The sequence below is a fragment of the Porites lutea genome, chromosome 4 (genome assembly GCF_958299795.1).
Source record: "Porites lutea chromosome 4, jaPorLute2.1, whole genome shotgun sequence".
In the NCBI taxonomy this organism is placed as follows: Eukaryota; Metazoa; Cnidaria; class Anthozoa; order Scleractinia; family Poritidae; genus Porites; species Porites lutea.
The window spans coordinates 11,642,573-11,663,640 of NC_133204.1; the positions used below are offsets into that span (position 1 = coordinate 11,642,573).

At 40.5% G+C, this 21,068-nt stretch overlaps 2 protein-coding genes across 2 annotated transcripts; one reads left to right on the forward strand and one right to left on the reverse strand.

The window, feature by feature from the left end:
• Positions 1–2,335: 2,335 nt before the first annotated feature.
• Positions 2,336–8,233, reverse strand: LOC140935896 (uncharacterized). Its single transcript, XM_073385471.1, has one exon. The coding sequence runs from the start codon at positions 8,045–8,047 to the stop codon at positions 2,780–2,782; it is 5,268 nt and encodes a 1,755-aa protein (XP_073241572.1). The 5' UTR covers positions 8,048–8,233; the 3' UTR covers positions 2,336–2,779.
• A 3,692-nt stretch (positions 8,234–11,925) lies between these two features.
• On the forward strand, positions 11,926–20,723 carry LOC140935898 (uncharacterized). The gene is made up of 6 exons (XM_073385473.1): positions 11,926–12,627; positions 13,843–13,926; positions 15,939–15,958; positions 17,148–17,175; positions 18,117–18,221; positions 18,950–20,723. Exons 1-6 carry the CDS (start codon positions 12,178–12,180, stop codon positions 19,037–19,039), a joined length of 777 nt encoding a protein of 258 aa, XP_073241574.1. The 5' UTR covers positions 11,926–12,177; the 3' UTR covers positions 19,040–20,723.
• Positions 20,724–21,068: the final 345 nt, after the last annotated feature.

Consider the following 21,068-nt stretch of genomic DNA (forward strand, 5'->3'; position numbering starts at 1 on the left):
GCTGTTAGGTCCACAAAAATGTACATGATACTCGCTGAGTGTTGAGTGGGGCTCTGCTGTGACGAGTCTAAAAGGACCTATAAAAGGCACTTACAGCTACCACACACTGGATGAAATGGACGCGCCCATGCGTAATACGCTGGCAGTGTTTGTGTCCCTTGAAGTTGTAATGAAGTAATCTGCATAAGGAGTCATAGCACACATGAACCTTAGTGGTCAGCATTATTCCACAGTTTCTTGTGGGGACATCTGATAAAATCTTCCCTTCCGTCTTGTGTTGGACATTTCTGGTTGCACATTTCTCCGTCTTTTTAACACACGTAATATGAAAATCAGATATAAATTATGCAAGTTGAAATCTACTCATAAAATTCGAGCCGATTGGGAGGCGGAAGTGGGGGGAGAGGAAAATTTGATGGGCTGGGAAAAAAGTGAAAATACAAATCTAGGTACGTATTTTCCTCCTAGTTAGGAAATACTTCTACCAAAAGCCTTTTAAGAATTTCTGAAATACCAGTAACTTGAAAAACACCGCGCTTGAAAACGTAAGCAAAATTTCCGTGACTCACCTGGAATAAGATATAAAAGATCTTAATAAAGAGAATCAAATTTTTTCCGGTTTTGCTGGTTGGGTTGTATGGTATATTAAGATCTATATTAGAGAGGTGAATTGGATACCCAAAGGCCACCCAAAGGTATCTATCTCGATTGACCAAATGAAACTTGTTTAAAGAACTGGATCGTAATTGCCGCACCTATAACTAATTTCATATTCCAATATCTAATGGAAACAAAGAGAAAATGATCTTGGTTTGTCTTAATTATGTTATGGCTAAAAATAAACCTACCGCAGGTTTTCTATTAAGGCCCCCAGAAGGCCGTTTTTCTTTGTCACTTATTCCCTCTCATCAAAATACGTTTGATAGTGGGAGAGGAGCCTCACTCGGAGAGGAAACTCATTTTATTTCAGGACTTAGCTTATCGCAGTATCTAGTATTGAGAAAGAAAGAAAACTTAAGTATGTAAACCGGTTTTCTACTTCCTGACTTGGATAAGGCTATATGGCATCATTCTGGCTGCAGGGAATACATTTTGTAACGTTGTCTATACCCGATACTATAGGCATTGTACCATACTTTGAATTTTCAATTCAATCTGTCCTTCGTCACTGTGATTGTGAATGTCTAGGGAAAATATGGTTTAAGACCTTGGTTGCTTTAAGAAAGAGAGAGGACTACGTTAATTATTGACATAAAGAGGAGCATGGTTTCTTTTCATGAATTCCCTGGTGGGCCCGGAGAATCGTCCATAAGTATCATTACGCAAATTATTTATAATTGACTGGTTTCTTCGATCGATTATTCGTCGGTCCCAGTACGGCCAATTGTAATCAGTCTTCACTCAATGTAACTAAACCATTTTCATCCCCTGAGGATCAACATTCGTCAGTTGCTGGTCTGGTTTACCCTGTCCCAGTTGTTCAAAAGTTAGACTGCAAAACAGTCCGTAGTTTTACGTACTTACGCGCGAACAGTCAAACAAAAGATCTGGAGCGACGCTGAAAAACGGAGAGCGAGAAAGGGGTTTTTCGCGCGCTTCGGCTCTTATGCTACTCTTAGGCTACACTAAACTGACTTTGAGAAAAATACGACTGTTTTGCAGTCTATTCAAAAGGTGGATGATAATGCTATCCTCCAACGGATAAATCTGTCCTATGGTTAAAATAATTGGTTTCCCTCATACTTATTATTCGCTGGATAGTGATTTTATCAGATGGATAAGGCTATCCAACTTTTGAAAAACCGGGGCCTGAAGTGATTCGACACAGACTGAATTGAGATACCTTTTGCCTGTAAACGAAGTGAATGGTCATCGTTTTTGGTTCAGTTAGATAAGCATACCTCATCGCGAGCGGCAAAACTCTTGAACCCTTGGGTATTAATAAGAAAAATGAAATGTAATACATTCCTTATTTCTTCCATTTTTATTCATTCATACTATTTTTACATTTCAAATTTCTTTTATATAACGACTTCAACGGTTTTTGTTTTCCTATTTTGGCTTTCAACGTTCACTTTTTCCTTATTTAATTTCTACATGTTATTGGACGCTACCCGTTCATTTTAAATTGTAACGTCTTAGCTTAACCTAGTCATCTGTATTAAAAACCCTGAAGAAGGAAGGCCGCGCCGTGCCTTCCGAAATATTGATAACAAAAATATATTTATTCCCGACTGTAAAATCAGCCTTGCTTCTTTCAGTGGTTCAGTTACATGCTTGGTACTTTTCTTTGCATTGTTCATGATTCATATTTACTATATCCTACAGTTGTTGAGAACTTTGCCCCGTTCACTAGGGTTTCCAGATCAACGAAAGCTACACTAAGACAATCAGTAGAGTCGATTGTCTTTAATCACTTGGCTCACTTGTATTCACTCGTTACAGCAGTTGTGCAAGAGCTACTCTCTGGCATGGAAAAGAACGCTCGATTTCATACTAGTATACATTAGATATGATTGGTTGTTGCTAGGCGATAATCAGAAAAAGGTCAATCAATTCCTGCAGCTAAAGTGTTCATTGTCTCGTAAAATCCAGACCTAATTTAAACATCCGTGTCACTATATTGTCACGTAACATGAAGTCTCCGACACACTCCCCCATGCAGCATTGCATACAAGGGTGCATTCAATACTCAGGAGGCTGAAACATCTATTTCTACGATTCCGAAAATAATCAAAGGCTAGATCGAAAACTTTTCTAGTAATCACTCTGTTCAAGTTCAAAATTGTTCAATTTCTTCATTATAAGCAATCTCCTTTATTCTGGCAGCTGCCGCAGCCGCAGCGGTTCTTCTCGGTCTGAAAATTGGCGCGTTATGGTTTAACCGCTGTTCTGTTCCTGCTGGCACTGTGGGTTCGCACTGCAACTCCAACGGGTACAGGTGCTGAACAGGACGCTCTATAACTCCTTTACTGGTTCTTAGCTGCACTGCACGGATGTGGCCGTCACGTCCTGGGTAGGTCTGTTGAACAATAGCTAGTGGCCACTTCCCTCGATTCTTGCTGTCTGATCGTACTAGCACAGTGTCGCCAACCCTGACTCGATAATTTGCCGTTTTGTGTACAAGGTTGTGGCGCTCTCTCAGGGCGGTTAGGTACTCACGTCGCCATCGGTTCCACATATGGTCTTTGCAGGTCTGCAAATATTTAGCTCGTCTGCGCAAATTCGGGTCTTGAATTCTCCAGGCCTGTTCCTCAGGAAGCTGGTTGGTTCGTTGGAACATAAGGCTAGCCGGCGTCAGGATGGGCAGCTCAACATCGTCTTCAACGTAACCGAGTGGGCGACGATTAACCTGAGTCTCTACGTCCAGGATTACTTCATTCAATTCGCTCCAGGACAGTGTAGCTCCGCCTATGACCTTGTACATCGCTGTCTTCACAATTCCGATCAGGCGTTCGAATTGGCCGCCCCACCAAGGGGCGCGACTTAGGTTGAATTTCCACTGAATGTCATGGGACTCCAGGAATCCTTGCAACTGCTCGTCGCTTCGTACTTGCTTCAACCACTTGGCAGCTTTGACAAACGTGCTACCATTATCAGAGTAAATGACAGCCGGACGTCCTCGTCTGGCTATGAGGCGTTTGAGACACGGCAGGAACGTACTAGTTTCCAGGTTGGGAACCAGCTCTAGGTGTACTGCTCTCGACAGACTGCAAGAGAATATCACCAGGTATGCTTTCCCTTCTCGTTTCTGGCTCAGTCTGTAGTAGATTGGTCCCGCAAAGTCTGTTCCGATGACTTCAAAGGGAGCTCTGCCATGGGTGCGGTCTGTAGGCAGCGGTCCAGGGGGTGGTACTGTTAAAGGTAAAGCTCTGAAACGTTTACAGCCCCAACACGCGGATCGCACAGACTTAACTAGCTGTCTCAGAGTTGGGATCCAGTATTCTTCACGGATTGCTGCCATGGTGAGGGATACACCCCCATGTAAGGTTTCGGCGTGCGTACGCTGTACAAGCTTTCTGGTAAATAGGCTACCAGCTGGCAAGTAGATTGGGTACTGTCCTTGAACTCTGCCATGACATTCGAGTACCCCGTCAGAATTTGGAACGAGGTTGAGTTCACGCCTGGTCTGTTCAAAGTGAGGCTTTTGCGCGTCTTGGGACTGGACCCTTCTTATCCACCAATTCTTCGACTCTTGTATGTCTTCGCTAGTTAGTGGTCCTTTGCGCGCTCTGTGAGTTGTGAAACGTCGCACCCAAGCTTGGATGCGTAGAGTTCGACGGAGATCATGTCGCTCGAGGAGTTCGTCGAACACGTTTCGTTCTTGTTTAGGTTGTACGTTTGCTAGGCCAAGCACTTCTCTGATTACTTTCGCCTCTTCTTCAGAAGCTTGAGTTTTTTCTGTAACTGGGTTCTCTGGCCAATTCTCCGGATGACGCAGCCATGCTGGGCCATTCCACCAGAGCTCTGCATTAGTAACCTGGCCTCCTCGGCTCGCTAAGTCTGCTGGGTTATCGCTAGTGGGCACGTGTCTCCACTGAATCTGTGGGTGTTGTTTTATCTTCTGCACGCGGTTAGCGACGAACTGTCGGTACAGACCATTTCCTAGTATCCAGTGGAGGGCGACGGTGCTGTCCAGCCAACCGTAGACCGTGGGCTCAGGTAAGTCTTTCAGCGCGTTTCTCACGTTCACAACTAAATTTGTAGCCATGTGGGCGCTGACCAACTCCAACCTTGGTACCGTTAGGTTTCTTTTGGCCAATCTTGCTTTCGCTACTACAAGGGTTTGTGTGATTCCATCTTCTTGGCGTACGACCGAGTACACCGCTGCTCCGACTCCATGGGTCGATGCGTCTCCGAAGACATGTAGCTCGAATGAGAGAACTGGTTGCTGATGTGGTGCAATAGGTCTTCGTATGGTTACTTCGTCTGGGAGTGAGTGTTCCCACTTAAGCCATCGTACTCTGAGATTCTCTGGGATAGGTGCGTCCCATGCTGCTTTGTAGTCGCACACTTCGCGGTAGATTTGTTTGCCTTGCAATGTCACAGGGCTAACCAGGCCGAGAGGGTCATACACTTTTGCTAGTTTGGCCAATACTTCGCGTTTTGATATTGCGCTACTTGTGTTTACGACAGGAAACTGTACAGCGATAGTGTCCTCAACCTTGTTCCATTTGACTCCTAATAGTTTTGATTCACTTGGCTTGACTTGCAACTGTTGCTTGGCGTACGACTGCTCTTCGGTTTCTGCGGGACAGTTGGCGCTCTTTCCACGCGTTTTAAGCTGGGTACTTTGTATTTCTGTTTCTTGTTGGTGGCTATCTTCTTCAAGCTCTTGACAGTTGGAATGCCACTTGTGTAGCTTGAATGTGGCGTCACTCATGATCTCTTGCGCTATCTCTTTCCGCGCTTTAGTTTGCTGCTCGTTTTGACCGCCTGTTAACAAGTCGTCTACGTAGAAACTTCGGCGCAACCGTTCAGCCTCTTCTGGGTATCTCTGAGCCCAGCTATCGAAGTGGTATTCAAGCACACCGCCCAGCAGAAAAGGCGAAGGGCCAAGCCCAAAGAGCACGCGTGTGAACCTGTAAGTCTCCACTTCAGAGGTGCCATCTGTCTGCCAATGGAATCGGAGTGCATCTCGTTCGCTCTCATGGATTCGAATCTGTAGGAAAGCTTTCTGTATATCTCCCGCTAAGACTACTGGGTAGGCTCTCTGTTGGACGAGCACGTCCCATAGTCTGTTCTGAAGTGGGGGTCCTGAGTACAAACAGTCGTTCAGGGACGGGGAATTGGGTGTCGCTCGGGCAGAGGCGTCATAAACAATTCTCATCTTTGTGGTTTCAGCGGACTTGCGAATTACGCACTTGTGAGGGATGTAGAACTCCTTTTCTGGCTGGGAAACCGGGGGTGCCTTTTCGATAACTCCTTCAGTCAGCTGCTCCTGAATAATACCATTGTATTCGACAGTAAGATCTTCACGTTGGAGTTTTCTGGTTAGGTTCTTAAGTCGCTTGAGGCTGCCTTCCTTGTTTGAGGGTAGTGGTGAGTGATTTGCCTTCCACGGCAAGGTAGTCTCGTACCAGCCCTCTTGCGAACGCGTTAATTGCTCTTTAAATTCTTCGTACACCATTGCCTGGTCATGATCGGCCACGTCACGTAATCCCAAGACGTCTAGTTTGCACAATTCTTCATAGTCGCTTTGACTTGTTTGGGTAAACAGCATGATGTTTTTGTCGAACTCCTTTCCAGGGGACATAAGGAACCATCCGAACTTGGTAAGCTCCGCTACGGGGCCATTTTCTCGTCCGATTCTCGGTTTCGTTTCAGTTTTGATTCTGGCGTACTCTCCGCTGCCAAGCACCACGTGGACCGGAAGAGATGCTTTCGTGTCATCATCGTTGACATGTACGCCTTTCAAATGTGAGTACTTTTCAATTAGCGTGCGATAATTAGGGTTGTCAATAGACAACAGTTCTGTCTTGTTTACTTTGGTCGCTTTGACTGACAGCGAATATTGATGGTCAACAGATTGTAATTCCAGATCGTAGACTTCTAGTCTGGCAACTTTTGAAGACATTAGCATATCGATTGTTTTTGTCTGGACATCAGCAGGCTTCAGGTGAAGTAATTCGATCAGTTTCGCTGATACGTATGAGCTCCCAGCTCCTGAATCGATGAGTGCTCGACATTTAATGCCATTGACTTCTATCACGATGACAGGAAACAAACCTTCTCCGACTTGGTTTGTAGTCAAGGCAACCCCTCTCGTAGGTGTTGGCTGATTAGTTTCTTGCCTGGGTGCCTCACAAATGGACGTGTGGTGACGCTTGCGGCAGTGTTGACAGGCGGATTTGCTGGGACAATAGACGGCGCGATGGTTTCCGGCGGTGCAGTTGAAACACAGACGTTTGTTGAGGAGAATTTGTCTGCGATCAGAGATATCTGTCACTTTTGTACATTCGACGGCTTTGTGATCTTCGCCGCAGTACACGCAAGGCCAACAGCGGGGTTTTAAATCGGACCCACGACGCGTGTGGTAAATTCTTGCCTGCTGGCGTAAGTTCTGTTTTGCTGTTTGTTGTTCTGTTTGTTCGCGCTGGTTTGTATCTGCCGGATTCCTCCTGGTCCACAAGCGAACTGCCTCTGAAAGTTTCGCAAGGTCCCAGCTTTCCCAGCTTGGGTCGATCCGGACGAGATCTCCACGGATCGCTGGCAATTTGTCTAAAGTCATGGAGGCCGCTCCATTGACCTGTTCCAGTTTGTTTAATGTCTGCAGAGCTTGCACGCAATACGTTAGCTTTTCGCTAAATTCACCAATTTTCCTCGGGTTTGCGCTTGAAATTGAGGGGAGATCCAGATTCTCTTTGATGTAGGCTTTGACGATTTCTGACTCCTTTCCGAACCTCTCGTTTAGGATACTCTTCGCCCGATTGTATCCCTCTGCTGTGAAGGGCAACGCCTCTATTGTTCTTTTTACTTTGAAGTCCAATAGTTCTCGAAGGTAGGAAAATTTCGTGATCGGTGGAACGCTCGTTTTATCGATTGTTTCAGTGAACTGTCCCCAAAATCGTGGCCAGTCTTTGTAGGTACCGTCGAACTTCGTTATCGTCAGTTTAGGCAGCTTAGCTTGTATGTCGCTTGGCGTCGTCATCGCTTCTTGGGGGTGTGACGTAGCTTGGATTTCTGCCTGCATTTGTATCTTCGCTTTGTGGAACTTAAGTTCTTCTTGTTTGACAACTGCTTCTGCTTCTCTTTTTCGGTCATCGACCCATGTGCGCATTTTATCCACTTCGTAATCTGCCTTTTCCAGTTGTGCGTCAATCCCGCTATTCCACGCCTCGATGTCGGCAGTCTCTTCCTTCGCTCCTAGTTTTGTCGCCTCTACTTCTAGCCGCATTCGATTAATTTCTGTAGTGAGGGACCGTAAGGTGGAAAGATGTCTCTCGATCGCTTCTGCCTTCCCTGCTTCTACGATGGTGTTCGTTTTTCCAATGCTCATTTGCAGCTGTGTGACCTTGATATCCAGATTTGCTTGGGTCGCTTCCATCTTCGCACGGGCAGAAAATCAGGACTAATTATACTTACAACAGTTGTTCTTATCCTTCTACAGTGCCGTTGCCGGAGGTGCCACTTGTTGAGAACTTTGCCCCGTTCACTAGGGTTTCCAGATCAACGAAAGCTACACTAAGACAATCAGTAGAGTCGATTGTCTTTAATCACTTGGCTCACTTGTATTCACTCGTTATAGCAGTTGTGCAAGAGCTACTCTCTGGCATGGAAAAGAACGCTCGATTTCATACTAGTATACATTAGATATGATTGGTTGTTGCTAGGCGATAATCAGAAAAAGGTCAATCAATTCCTGCAGCTAAAGTGTTCATTGTCTCGTAAAATCCAGACCTAATTTAAACATCCGTGTCACTATATTGTCACGTAACATGAAGTCTCCGACACAGTCACCCAAAAAATTTAACTGTGTGAACAACAGTGCATATTTCGTAAACGCCATCCAATTTGGATAAGTTTGCAAATGGTAAGCGCATGCTCGATACCTATTAACATATTATCTATTCTCGTCGTCAGAGCCTCACTTGACCCTCCGACCTGTTTTCGTGTATGATCTGAGTCAAGAATAGGGAGATTAAGCAACGGCAACGGCGACGTCAACGAGAACGGTAAAGAAGCAATAGGTTTACATTGGCAAAACAATAACTTTTCACGTACATCACGTTTTTTTGTATTTTTCCTAGCCGTCACTGCACGACTATGACGTGAAACTTCGTAATTTCACGTTTTATGGACTGGCGTGAACACAAGACAATGATTTTCATTTTGTTTTTCTGAACTTAGATACAGTCCTTTAGAATTCAACTCCTGAAAGATCGCCAACATTTGACACATTAAAGGAGTTGGAATAAGAGCGATGAAGTTTGAAACAGCGCGAATTCACTTTTTGGGCGACGTTTTTGCTGCCGTTGCCTGTCTAAGCTCCCTATGTCTCCCCTCTTCATGCCTATTACATGACGTATTGTCTTTTAATTCATGAGCACTGCCACGAAACATATTATAAGCGTTTAGGTGTTCAATAAAATGTGATGACATGGAATTTATTTATGCGCGTACAACTTGGTGGAATTAAAATTCCGAGAAAATAATTTGGTTGTTGGTGGGCCCTCTATTAAAAGTTGTGGCCATTTAGAATAAAGAAAAGATTGAAAAAGCTAAGCAAATTTTTCTCCTCGAAACGTTTAAAAAGCTTTTTTTTCTACTCTGCTTACATCCCGACACTGAAGATTCTTGGTTGCAGCCACGTGACAAGGCGGCCATGTTGGGGATTAATACAACATGAAAATAGAAGCATTTTGATGTTTAATTAAAACTCTCTTTAACGCGCAGTCACGGCGCAAGGGGCTTAAAGTGATTCGCCAGTTTTGCACCGCGCATCTCTTACTGCGCATAACAAGATGACCGCCGTAAAAAAGAGCATCTAAAGTAACATTATTAAAATGAAGTTGACTGAAGAGAAACGCTATTGGAATTTTCGCGCGCTTGTGGTTGTTTCTTGTCAAAACAAACGTGGTGACTCCCACTTTTTATTACTTTTTAAAATCATCTTCTTGACTTGTTACATCAGTGTAACAAGTTTCATGTGCAATCTATGTGGCCTGGGTCAAAGGTGTGTTCGGAGCATATGATTGATTGGTAATATCTCCGGCTAGGAGACGATTTTTCCCAAAAAGTAAATCTTGAGGTCGTCTTTTCCCTTAGCGTTTCATTGTGGTCACGTGACATGTCATGAGACCAAAAATTGAAAACGATGGAAATTAGGGAATTAGTGGCGAATTTACTTTGTTTGGATAAATAAATTAGCATTTCTGATAGAGTAAACATACCTAGCTTGTTACGTTTGAAATGAATGAAACGCGAAGTTTGAAATTAAAGTTCTTAAATAATTCATGATGAAATTAGGACATTTAAAATAATGTTTACCCTTATAACTTTTAATTGAAGTGCGATGGACGGTCATTCCAAAGTGAAGTGTTAGAAATATTTGATATGAATAAAAAAATATATATATTACTCGATTTCTTCTCTTAAACCAGCTACCAATTTGTCAAATATTTACTATTTTTAGCAAAATGGTCACCTGACATATCATGTGACTAACCTTTATCTTTGTATATATTTTCGAATTTTATCCTTTTTATCTTTGAATTCTTATTTTATTTTATTCCATTACTTGAGTCTATCACAATTTCGATGATATATCTTATGTATCTGTCAGAGATCTGGAATTGAAAACATATACCCTCAAGCAAGGGATTGGAGGTCTCTTCCAAATAGGCCATTTGAAAAAAAAAGTACTTTCCATGCTTCAGGGTTTTGCTTTCTCGAGCATATTAGGGCGTTTGTTATCTGTGTTATCTATGTTTGTTATCTGGGATTACTAAATTTAAATCTTAAAGAAATTACGAGATGAGTCTGGTCTTAGCAGTAAAAAGACGTCACCTTGAAAATGACCATAAAACACTAAAACAAAGACTAAGACCCGTAAGATACCATAAAACACATAAAATAGAATAAGTTTTCGTCTATTCTGTTTCCCCACCAACCACATTTTATTTTATATTTGTATTATGCTGGAACCTTAGTATTCTATTCTCACTTAGCTTTTACTATTTTTAACAAAATGGTCACCTGACATATCATGTGACTAACTTTTATCTTTGTATCTTCAATATATTTTCTAATTTTATCCTTTTTTATCTTTGAATTCTTATTTTATTTTATTCCATTACTTGAGTCTATCACAATTTCGATGATATATCTTATGTATCTGTCAGAGATCTAGAATTGAAATTGAAAACATATACCCTAGTCGAAATATTGGGAAAATAAATTTGTAAATTACCAACTCTTAGCTGTCCGATCAGCCCTACCTTCAATTAAAAAAAAAAAAATGTCGGTTCCATGTCGCTCAATTCTGTCCCTCAGTGTAAAACTTTGTTTTCAGTGGACATTTCTTGAAGCTTCTTGACATCAATCAACATCAATCATGTGTTACTGACAGATGATGAGGCCACCAGAGAAAAATAAATCGTGTATGGTCCCTTCGATCTTCATTTTTGATAATTATTAAAGTTAAATCATATAAATCATATAAAAGTACTTAGTCTTGCTTCCTTTACTCTGTCATTCTGAATGTGACTGGCCCAATTAACGAAGTCGACAGCGACGTAGTTCAGTGTACTTTTTTGTGTTTATTTGTCAGTTGTCTGTGCCAAACACTTGTTTCCATCTTTCCTGTCTAACAAGCAGCAGGAAGCAGGGATCTCAGAATGCTGAATCATTTCCCTTTCTATTATTGTATTGTCTTTAACATATCACATCTTTTTTTAGGCTTGTCCTTGTTACACACTGATCTACTGTTCAGACAATCACAGCTAGATCGAGTGGAAATCATTTCTAAATGTAAGAAGTATAAACTTTGAAAAAAAAAGTCAGAAACAATACTATCAAGACAAATGTCAGAATAATTTTATACTCAAAGTAAACAAAAAAGATTAAATTCAATTACTGCCGTCCGGGTTCACTCAGATATGCTCCAGTGCATTCTAATGAAATCATAGACCATGACATTCTGGTTTGGAGCAGTTCCCGATTCACCTATTCGCCTTGTTTTACGTGGCAGCTCCTTCGATATGCTTAGAATAGAAAAATATCTCGGGCATTTCCAGAAGCATGCATCTGATTGACCGATAGAAATGTGTTTATTGGTGGAATGTGGTTTTCACTAGTCTCCAATTACATCTTTGGTGTGTCAGTTGGTGAGGTTTATACGAGCTATATTGTCTTCCAGGGCAACCAATCACAGCTCGCGGGTGGAATTGGGTCACGGTCGCTCTGCGCATGTCCGCTGTACCCAATCACAAAATTCTGGGTAAATTTGATGCACGCTGGCTGCTTGCTTGGGTTGTTTTCAAGAATTTTTACGCCATTGTGACCTAAATTCCTCCACAGAAACTCACCAAACCAAGACGGAAAAGCTTGCAATCCCGAGTTGAGATTTTTCTGTGCTACCTAATGACATAACGGACACAATTGAGGGGTTTCTTCGCCAAGCAACATCGCGGGAAGTTGAGCTGTCGCCTTGCACGGCTTCTCTTGTTAGCAATTATGGCGGACGTCTCGGATGAAAGTTATCCTACTGAACCTCACAAGACTAAACACAAGAGAGACAGGAATGAAAGAAGGGCAAGAGACAGAGCTAATCGATATGGCGATGGTATGGACGGAACTTCATCGCCAGCGAAGGAACGGAACAATCCAGGTTTAGATGATAGCGGAGTCGCAAATGACCTCGCAAGCACTGGCGATCGGGTAGAATCTGCGAGACGAGACAGAAGAGAAAGGCGGAAACCTAAAGAAGAGGTTGAAACACATGCCAACGACGAGGCACCCGTAGAAGGGGCCACAGCAGCCACGGAAGAAACATCGCCAAAGAAAAGCCTCAAGAAAGACAGAAAGAGCGAAAACAGCGCGCATAAGAGACAGGCAAAGAGACATTTGAGAGAAAAACGGCGGTCAACGGGGGTTGTTATTATGCCCGGTGGTGCCGATGGAGATGTGAGTAACTATTTTATAATGTTCTCTAGTTATGTCTGTTTACCAGTACGTTTTTTCTTTGAGGTTCCCTCGCCCAAGAGAACAGCTAAGAAAATGAACTTTGCCGATTTGTTCGCGCGAGTAATTGCAGTAAGATTCCGGCGTCACGAACAATGTACATTTCTATATAAGCTTAACTGTTCACACGAATTATTCGCGAGATTGTGCAGTTTTAACTATCTTCCGTTCTTTACATCATCCTCCATTTTGTGAGATGTGTTGCTTTTGAATTTTTGTAATCCCTACCGGGGATTATTGTCGCAAAAGTCAGTTTAGACTAGTAGAAATTGACCTTTTGTTGTTGAGTGAATTTCGCCAAAGATGGATAATTTTATTTGCAATTCGACATCAGCAAATCTAAACAATAAATTAAAATCAATCCAGCTGTAGTGTTATTTAAGGAAAAGTGGAAATTAATAAGTCTACGAAAATATAACAGATGGTGGCAAATTTCCTCGGTGTTTCTTATAATTGCCATTGTTATGGGACGAATTTAAGTGTTAAATTTTTGTACATGTTTCGCTAAATACCTGTCTACCTACAGGGCAAGATGTTTTCTGTACTTTTAGAGACATCATGATTTAAGTATTCCAATTATCGTGAAGTTAGTCGTAGCATTAGTCGTTTTAACAAAGAAACGAAGTTGTATGAAGTACGGCATCTCAACACGTGAAGTTCAAACGAATGTCAGTAATTAATCCTGAACAGTTGAGGTAAATCTTACCTTTCATGTACATTGTGTGAGGATTGTATTCTTTTGCGACATAAGACTTTTCTTCACAACGTAGTTCTGACTAAACTGCATTCGATACTTTGATATAAGATGACTCAAACTTGCATAAAATTAAACTTTCCAATGTGCTCCTTTAATCGAAACACTTATTCGCCTCTTTGAGCGTAAACATGTACATGTATGTGTTGGACTTTTTTTTTTAATTATATTTTCTTTCGATAACGTGTTATGCTTTTTATTTGCGTGCACATTTCTTCACTCACCCATTTCTTGAAATTACGAGAAACTTCGCTTCAACTTCGTCCTCATTATAACTCAATACGATTATATTGATCCGAGAAATGCCTTTATACAGTACAATACCGTGAGGCGTTCTTTCTGATTTCTTTATGCTATCAATCATTGAACTGACGTTGGAAACGTAAATGTTGTTTTGCATTTAGAGCGAAGAAGACGACCTAACAAAGCAAGTGAAAACCAACACACAACAAAACGAACAAGCGAACGACGACGAAGTTCAATCTGAGGTATGCTTAGTGAAATCCTGTTAGAAATTCAATGATCTGTTGTTTTTAGTGTGTAGAGAATAAGTCTTGGTGCTGTATACTGCTATGTGTGTTTTGGGGTTTTCCACACATACTTTGTTGATATAGAAGAAGTTACTTTTGCAAGATGAAAATGTTACTTTAATTTCCTTGTTTGAATTGTGCAAAAATATGGGTACCAAGTGTGTCAATGCCCATAGTTAGTGAAATTCCTAGTGTATATCTAAATTAGGGCATTTAAACACCCTTGAAATGTCGCGTTTATGAGGTTCTCCCATCAGACAAGTTGTTTTAGACAACAAAGGCTTGTTTTATCATATCTTAATATTATTTAATTACAAGAATTGTTTCTCAATAAATTAATAAAAACATTTGCTCTAATCTTTTGTGCTGTCCTTCAAGTTGATGAAAATATAAGACAAAGTATGGCTTAGCAGAAATTGAAAAGGGATATGAAGAAATGTGATAGTTTATCGCAAATGACAAAACATAACAAGGTTATTTGACTGTTTTACATGCATATAAATGGGACTCCTGAAAATTATCACATTTCTTAAGCTTTAAAAGAAGTCTGCTTATCAGTTATCCAGAAAGCTGAAGTTTGGCAGGAGTTTATATTTTTTTTTCCATTTCAAAACCTTGTTAAAAGTCTAGTTTGAGCAGATAATCTGAAGTCTACAATAGCAACTGTGGATGTTTGGCAGAAATGGTAAACATTACTTTTTTCATCTGTGATGTCTTTGATTGAAGCTTTTTTTTCACACTTTTGATCGCATTTCCATTCGTACATACAATTCTGATTAGTTTTTTTTTCTCAATTCTTGACATTTTTTCTGGATTTGTCCTTAAAGTGTGCTTGTATTCATATTTTTACTTTTATTTTGTTCATTTTTGTTAGTGTTATTTTGGATGTCTCTCACAAAAATGTACACATTGTGTTTATGTTTATCTTTGTTTTTATAGCTCAAGGTTTACCCGATCAGTAACATTTGCCTTTATAATATTATTTTCTAGGACATTGCCTTATTTAGAAATTACCTTTAGAGTACTCACAGACAAAAAAAACTACTGGAAAACTACTTAAAAAGGCAATGATATTTGTATCAATGTTATTTTTTTTGTTTTCTAGTAAAGTCGTTTGAAAGAGAATTATTAATAGTAGGGTAAATTCAATTCCCTGTTGTCTGGCTATTTTTATATATTTGTCAAGCGGAAAATAGACTCAAGTTGATGGATTGAAGGTTTATTAACCGGATTGGTTTTGGCATAATAACAATGCTTGGCTTGTGAGATATGATAACAAAACTTTAAAAGTGTCTACTTGAAGCTCATCTTAGGTTCCCTCCAATTTTTTTTAACCCAAAATTTCATGTGAATTATTGCTTAGAGACTCTGCATCTGACTTTTAGTATTTTTTGGTATCATAAAATAGGAAAAGTTTTCTTCTTGTAATCCCTCTCTCCAACGTTTTGGTAGAATTATAATTATGGAGCAAAGATTGACAGTAAGAGAAAAGCACATGAAAATCACATGTAGTTATCCTCCAAGAGTTTTATCCAGTCTACACTATTTTGCAAAAACAGATCAACAAAACTTAGGTATTTTCAGACATGGCAAATGCACTTGTGTGTTTGATGTTTTTTGTTTGTGTTTCAAGTAAGGTAAAGGAAACTTGTGCAGATAAGCTTTCAATTTTGCTTGAAAATATCCAAACCAAAATGGTACAGTGTATAGATCAGACATGGTTAATACCTTGTATTTTTAATCACCGTTGAAAGGAAAGTGTTCCTCTGAGGAACCGTCACATGCTGCATGTAAATAGCAAGTTAGCACTAGTCACTTAGAATTGCTGAAATCCAATTTGGTAAATTAATTAATCACGTGTGAAATTTGGTGATAACAGGGCGGGTTATACCAACTAGAGGTGTTGTATTAAGTGAGGGCAGATAATATTAAGTTGACTAAAATCATTCTCTTTTCCTTCTATCTTGCAGGATACTCCAAGAAGTAAAGGGTGTGTTTCATTTTTTCATGATTTTTACTTCTGCAATTTATTTACCTTTACATGCGCTTGTTTACTATAAGCGTAGATTAGAGATGTACACTGTTACCAACTCTTGTCCCCATGGCTGTGATCCTTCTGGTCAGGGCCACAGATCGAGAGCTCTCACTGGCACTAGGATAATGTGCAAGTGCTGTAGTTCCTCTTTTGTAACTACTGAAAACCATTAGTGTTTCAATTTCTGAGGCTGCGCAGAAAGGTGGAAGTCGTATAGTGCACACTTCTTGCTTAAGCTCCCGTCAGAGCTCTGGGTCAGTGGTGTTGCAGCTCTGGGGATGAGAATGACTGTTACTCAATCAAACTAAGCAACCCACTTAAAGACCTGCTTGCCTCATGGACATCACATTAGAACTGTCATCCATCATTGAATTCAGCATATCAACTTGAGCTGAGAGAGGCGTAACTTGCCAGTTATTTGAAATGCGCTGATTAACAAATTGGGGAGCCACTGTGGTAAAGCTGTGATTTAGATCTAAAGATTTACAGTTAAACTGTGGTTATTTTCAGGGCTGTCACTAAGGGCCAGATGTTGGGGGCTGATGGCCGGGGAAATCCCCGGCTACTATGAGTGCGAGCCCCAGCTACTTCCATAAGAAAATAAAGCAAAATGGAACCAAAAGAACTTCCTAGCTGGACAATTCCCCTCCTACTTAAGTCAACTCCTTTTATAGTGAACACCATAGGGACCTTGAGTTAGTGTCCTTGATTGCCAGAGTCCGTAACTGCAGGAGTTTATTTCAGTCAAACATCTGTAATATCTTTTTGCCTGGAATTTACTGCTGTCTGGATTGTCGGGGTGTGTGTAACAGCAGGGTGTTATTGCATATACCCGGCAAATTGACATTTTAGTGACAGCCCTGTATTTATTAAGACGCTATGCTGTGCATCGTCTTTCCCATAAAAATAATTATTAGATTAAGTGAACTGTCCTTGAATTTCTGCTAAAAGTGGGTGTCTAAGGAATGCTTGGACACCATTCTGGCTTGAAGCGTGTTCCCTGGTGTAGTGTAGTAACAGTAGCTTTCTGTAATTGCTGGCTTCTTTAGACGTATTTTAACTCACAAGGGCTCTGTAAATCCATGCCTGGATTCGCAGACGTGCCATTAATTCTTGCTCTCTAAAATAAATTTCATTTTTTTAGATCAAACAGAAGAATAGAGCAGAAAGCAGTAAGTGAACTTTTTGTTGTCTTTGTGAAAAGTTAACCAGACTATCTGTTTTGTCAGTCAATACTGTGTAGATTACCATGAAACACAGGTCATCAAATTAGTGACTTTTGCTCCATTGTTAGTTGCCAAATGTTTCTATATTCGCCTTGGCAAAGGTAAACAGTTTATGAAACCTTGGGAGTTTGCCATTTACCCAAACCACACGAGTGGAAGTCTTGTGCATAAACGTAAAACTATAAAATTTGATGCGCAGGGAGAATGACCCGCTACAAAATACATGTATATCCAAATCAGCTGAACATAACTTGTCTAAAAGAATGGGAAATTGCATCACCTCAATTCACAGTCCATGTTTTCTGAAGCTTCTCAAAGAGAATGGTGCAAACCATTTGATTTTCCCATGAGAATTTCTAGTTTTCCAGTGTAAATGGTATTGTGAAAGGTTGAGTTGGATCGTCCGGGTGACCGTAGTCCTCAATAGGACTGTTGTTGTTGACAGTGACTGACAACAATAGACGACTGTTTAACTGTGACAATAGATGGATCGAAACGCACCAATTACTGATTATGAGTCTTCATAGCCAATAACATCAAGGCTTAACTGACAGATGACCAATAACATCGCAACGTAACTGACCAATCAGAGCAATAACCAGAGTATAATACCATCAACTGACGTGATACAACTCACTTTGACTCTGAAGATGACTGCTGCACAGGTTGTCGAAACGTGAGGCACTGTCAACAACATCAGTCCTAATCAGGACTACGTTCACCCGGACGATCAAACTCAAGCTTTTTTTGTAAATGGTGTTCTAAGTACCCCTGGTCAGTTTGGCACGAAGGGATCTGCCGACAGTAGAGTTATCCTTGCAATATTGGTGTTGATAAGGTGAGTGTCAACTGTAATAAATACCGGTATGAACTTTTGATATTTTCAGCAAAAAGATAGTGAAACTATTCAGACACAACAACTGCTTGAAAAGATAGATGATTATGAAACGCAGATAGAAGACTACAAATCAGAACTTGATAAAGTCAACAAGGTAGGAGACACTTTAGTCTATATAATTTTTCATTCCCTTACATGTTCATGACAAAAAAAAATAAAATGAAAAAATGAGTAAAAAGTACATGTACTTAATTAAATTGTCCCTCCTTATGGGGCTTTTCAGGTATGCTAAAACAAATTATTTAAATGGAAGATAACAGGGTTGCGTGTCCCATCTGGTGGGGGGTGATCTGTTGGCTGTTTACAAGCGTGGCCAAGAATATGAACTTGGAACTATGCAAACAAATCCAGCTAGTGGTCAGGGTGGGACTTGAACGTGGGGCCCTCCAATTACAAGTCAAGTGCTCTTACCGCTTGGCCACACTGCCTCCTTACAAAAGAAGTGAGTGAGTTTATGAAGCTTTCCATCCGATGGACCAGAGATGAAAGAGCTATGCCATCACTGATGACAAGAGTGAGAAAAGAAGGCTCTTCCTGTGATATCCTTCCTGATTAAGAAAGTGAGGTAGGGGGCAGGGGACACACATGTGTTATTTATTTATACACCTGTACAGCCTGCAAATACGGCCATCTCCTCTTGCTCCTTGCCGCTAAGGAGATTTTGCAGTGCTGACCTCCCTCCTGGTGAAATGTCCTTTGTGGCAAGGAGCCAGGGTAGACAGCTGCTTTCACAGGCTATTGACTGTTTACTCTGAAGATTCTGTTCTTCTTTCACTCTTAGTGTCAAAATGTACCAACTTTTTTGCCTGTTTCATCTTGTAGGAGCTGGAGCAACTACGCTTAGATAACCAGCGGCTGAAAATCGAAAACAGCTCTTTATTACGTGTTATATCGGTAATGAAACCAAAGTAGTCTTCACCATGGTGTATTACTCATTTCTTTGCTGGGCTGCTGTAGAATTATTTTTGTTAACTGATTTAGTGAAATGGACGGCCCTTCTGCCAGAACTGACTAATTTGCCACAGTATCAGGAAGACAAGATGGAATTCTGCTTAAGAAAGCACTTTGCTAGACTGTTTTACTGTCATGTACAGTAATGACTTGCTGCAGAAGAGGCATCGAGTTGCTGTTGTGAATTATTTTCTGTGGTTTGCACATATATAACTTTAAAAGTTATAGGATGGATTTTTTATGAAGTATATAATAATCTTTAGTTTGACTTATATGTAGGTAACCTTCTGTAGGGAGAGAAAACACAATTACTTTAGCTGAAATCCAAAGAAATACCAGAGATATTCCATGCTGTGGTCTGTGAGACTTGCACTGTTCTGTTTTCTTGAATGTAGATAGATTTAGTAACAGCGTGTCCTGTTAGGTCAGTAGATACACTTTAAAACGGACTCTACAAAAGCAGCGCCCGTCAGAAGGGTAAGCGTTGTCTTACTGAAATTCTGACTCATGAGACTGAATTTTATTTCTCGTGGGATTGACAAGGCATGGTAAATGCTAAAAGAACATGGCAAAGTACTGCTTTGTGTTCACACGGTTGTAGTTCTTTGTTGATGTAAAGAATTATATCAGTGACCCTTTGGTCCACGCACAACTGTTCTTCGTGTTTCAGTTCCGTGCAATGTTTGAAGTGTTCATTTTACTGACCAGAATTCAGAGCAGTCTGTTATTTCTTCTCAGGCTTTCATGGTTCTTAGAAATGTTTTAGACGACAGCTCCTCGCAGCTGCGTAGAGTGTGTGTTTGTACATGTACATGTATGTGTTGTCTACCCCCTGTGCAAGTCTGAAAGTTTATTCCTACATTGTAATTGAATAATTCACGGACTATGAAAAAATATATATTACTTAAAATATTGCCCGCCTTTGTTGAATTACGGGCAGTTTACTTCGTAGAAAGTGGAGGTTTTTTAATGCTGTAGGGTTTCGAAAATCGATTTATCAGTGCGTAAAGAGATTTGAATTGAGATGTTGAATGGCTTGTTTGGGAAAAACAAAAAGATGCTGGCATTTGTTTATAAACAGCTCTGGCTTTGTCACTTTGTATAAAATAGAGTCTTTCATTTGCGTACTCTTTCGTTGCTCTTGTTTCAGTGGGCGCGCAATGCCATTATTGCGTGAGATGCACATCGAGGGTCACTTTTACCAATGTAATTTACAAGTGTAACTATTGTTTGAAAATAATAATTGCACTTGTAAGAGTTTTTCTGAGATGACCTCAGGATAGATTCTGTTACCAACAGCTCGTAGCATTTCGAATTTAAAAGTTTTGAGAACTTAGAAAGCGCAAGTGGAAAAAAGCCTTTAGAAAAAGAATTTTTTATTAAAAGTTTTAGGCGGATGCTTGTCAAGCTTCGTCATTTGCCGTTGCAGCGATTTCTTGATCGTGTGTGGCAAATTGATCTCCTTCAAACCACATCTTTGGTTCCATTGTCTTTTTATTTTATTTCACCCTGAAGCAATCTTTTTTGAGCTCTTCCTTTGTCCTCGTTTCTCCAGTTTCAGTTATTTTAACAATGACTCTTTAATGTTATATTTTTGTATTATGTTAGTAAATACAATTTCAGTGATTAAACAAAGGAAACTTGATATTGTCGTCTTTGAGTTTTGAAAGGTCTGGCTAGCAAACCAGGAAACTTGGTTTAAATTAAAGCTTCGATCTTGACATTCTCTGAACGAAACCGACGCTTAACACAAAAAGGAATGGATAATTAGCAGTTATCTGATGAGGCTGAGTATGATCTGAACAATTATCCTTCGAGATCAGCATGATTCTTTAGATCATATTAAGAAAGCGGAATCTAATAACTGTTGTATTGGTCACTCCAAATAAATCTTACTCAAATTTGTCTGTTCCTTGGCAATGTTTATAGTTAAGCTGATATTCCTCAAATTGCAGTTGGCATACGTCGAGTTGAAGTTTTGTTGCTCTTG

Bases quoted from the DNA above. Each gene is read 5' to 3' on its own strand.
- LOC140935896 (XM_073385471.1), bottom strand. From the start codon at position 8,047: ATGGAAGCGACCCAAGCAAATCTGGATATCAAGGTCACACAGCTGCAA.
- LOC140935898 (XM_073385473.1), top strand. From the start codon at position 12,178: ATGGCGGACGTCTCGGATGAAAGTTATCCTACTGAACCTCACAAGACT. The intron at 13,927-15,938 runs GTATGCTTAGTG...TCTATCTTGCAG, and splicing joins ACGACGAAGTTCAATCTGAG to GATACTCCAAGAAGTAAAGG. The intron at 15,959-17,147 runs GTGTGTTTCATT...TCATTTTTTTAG, and splicing joins GATACTCCAAGAAGTAAAGG to ATCAAACAGAAGAATAGAGC.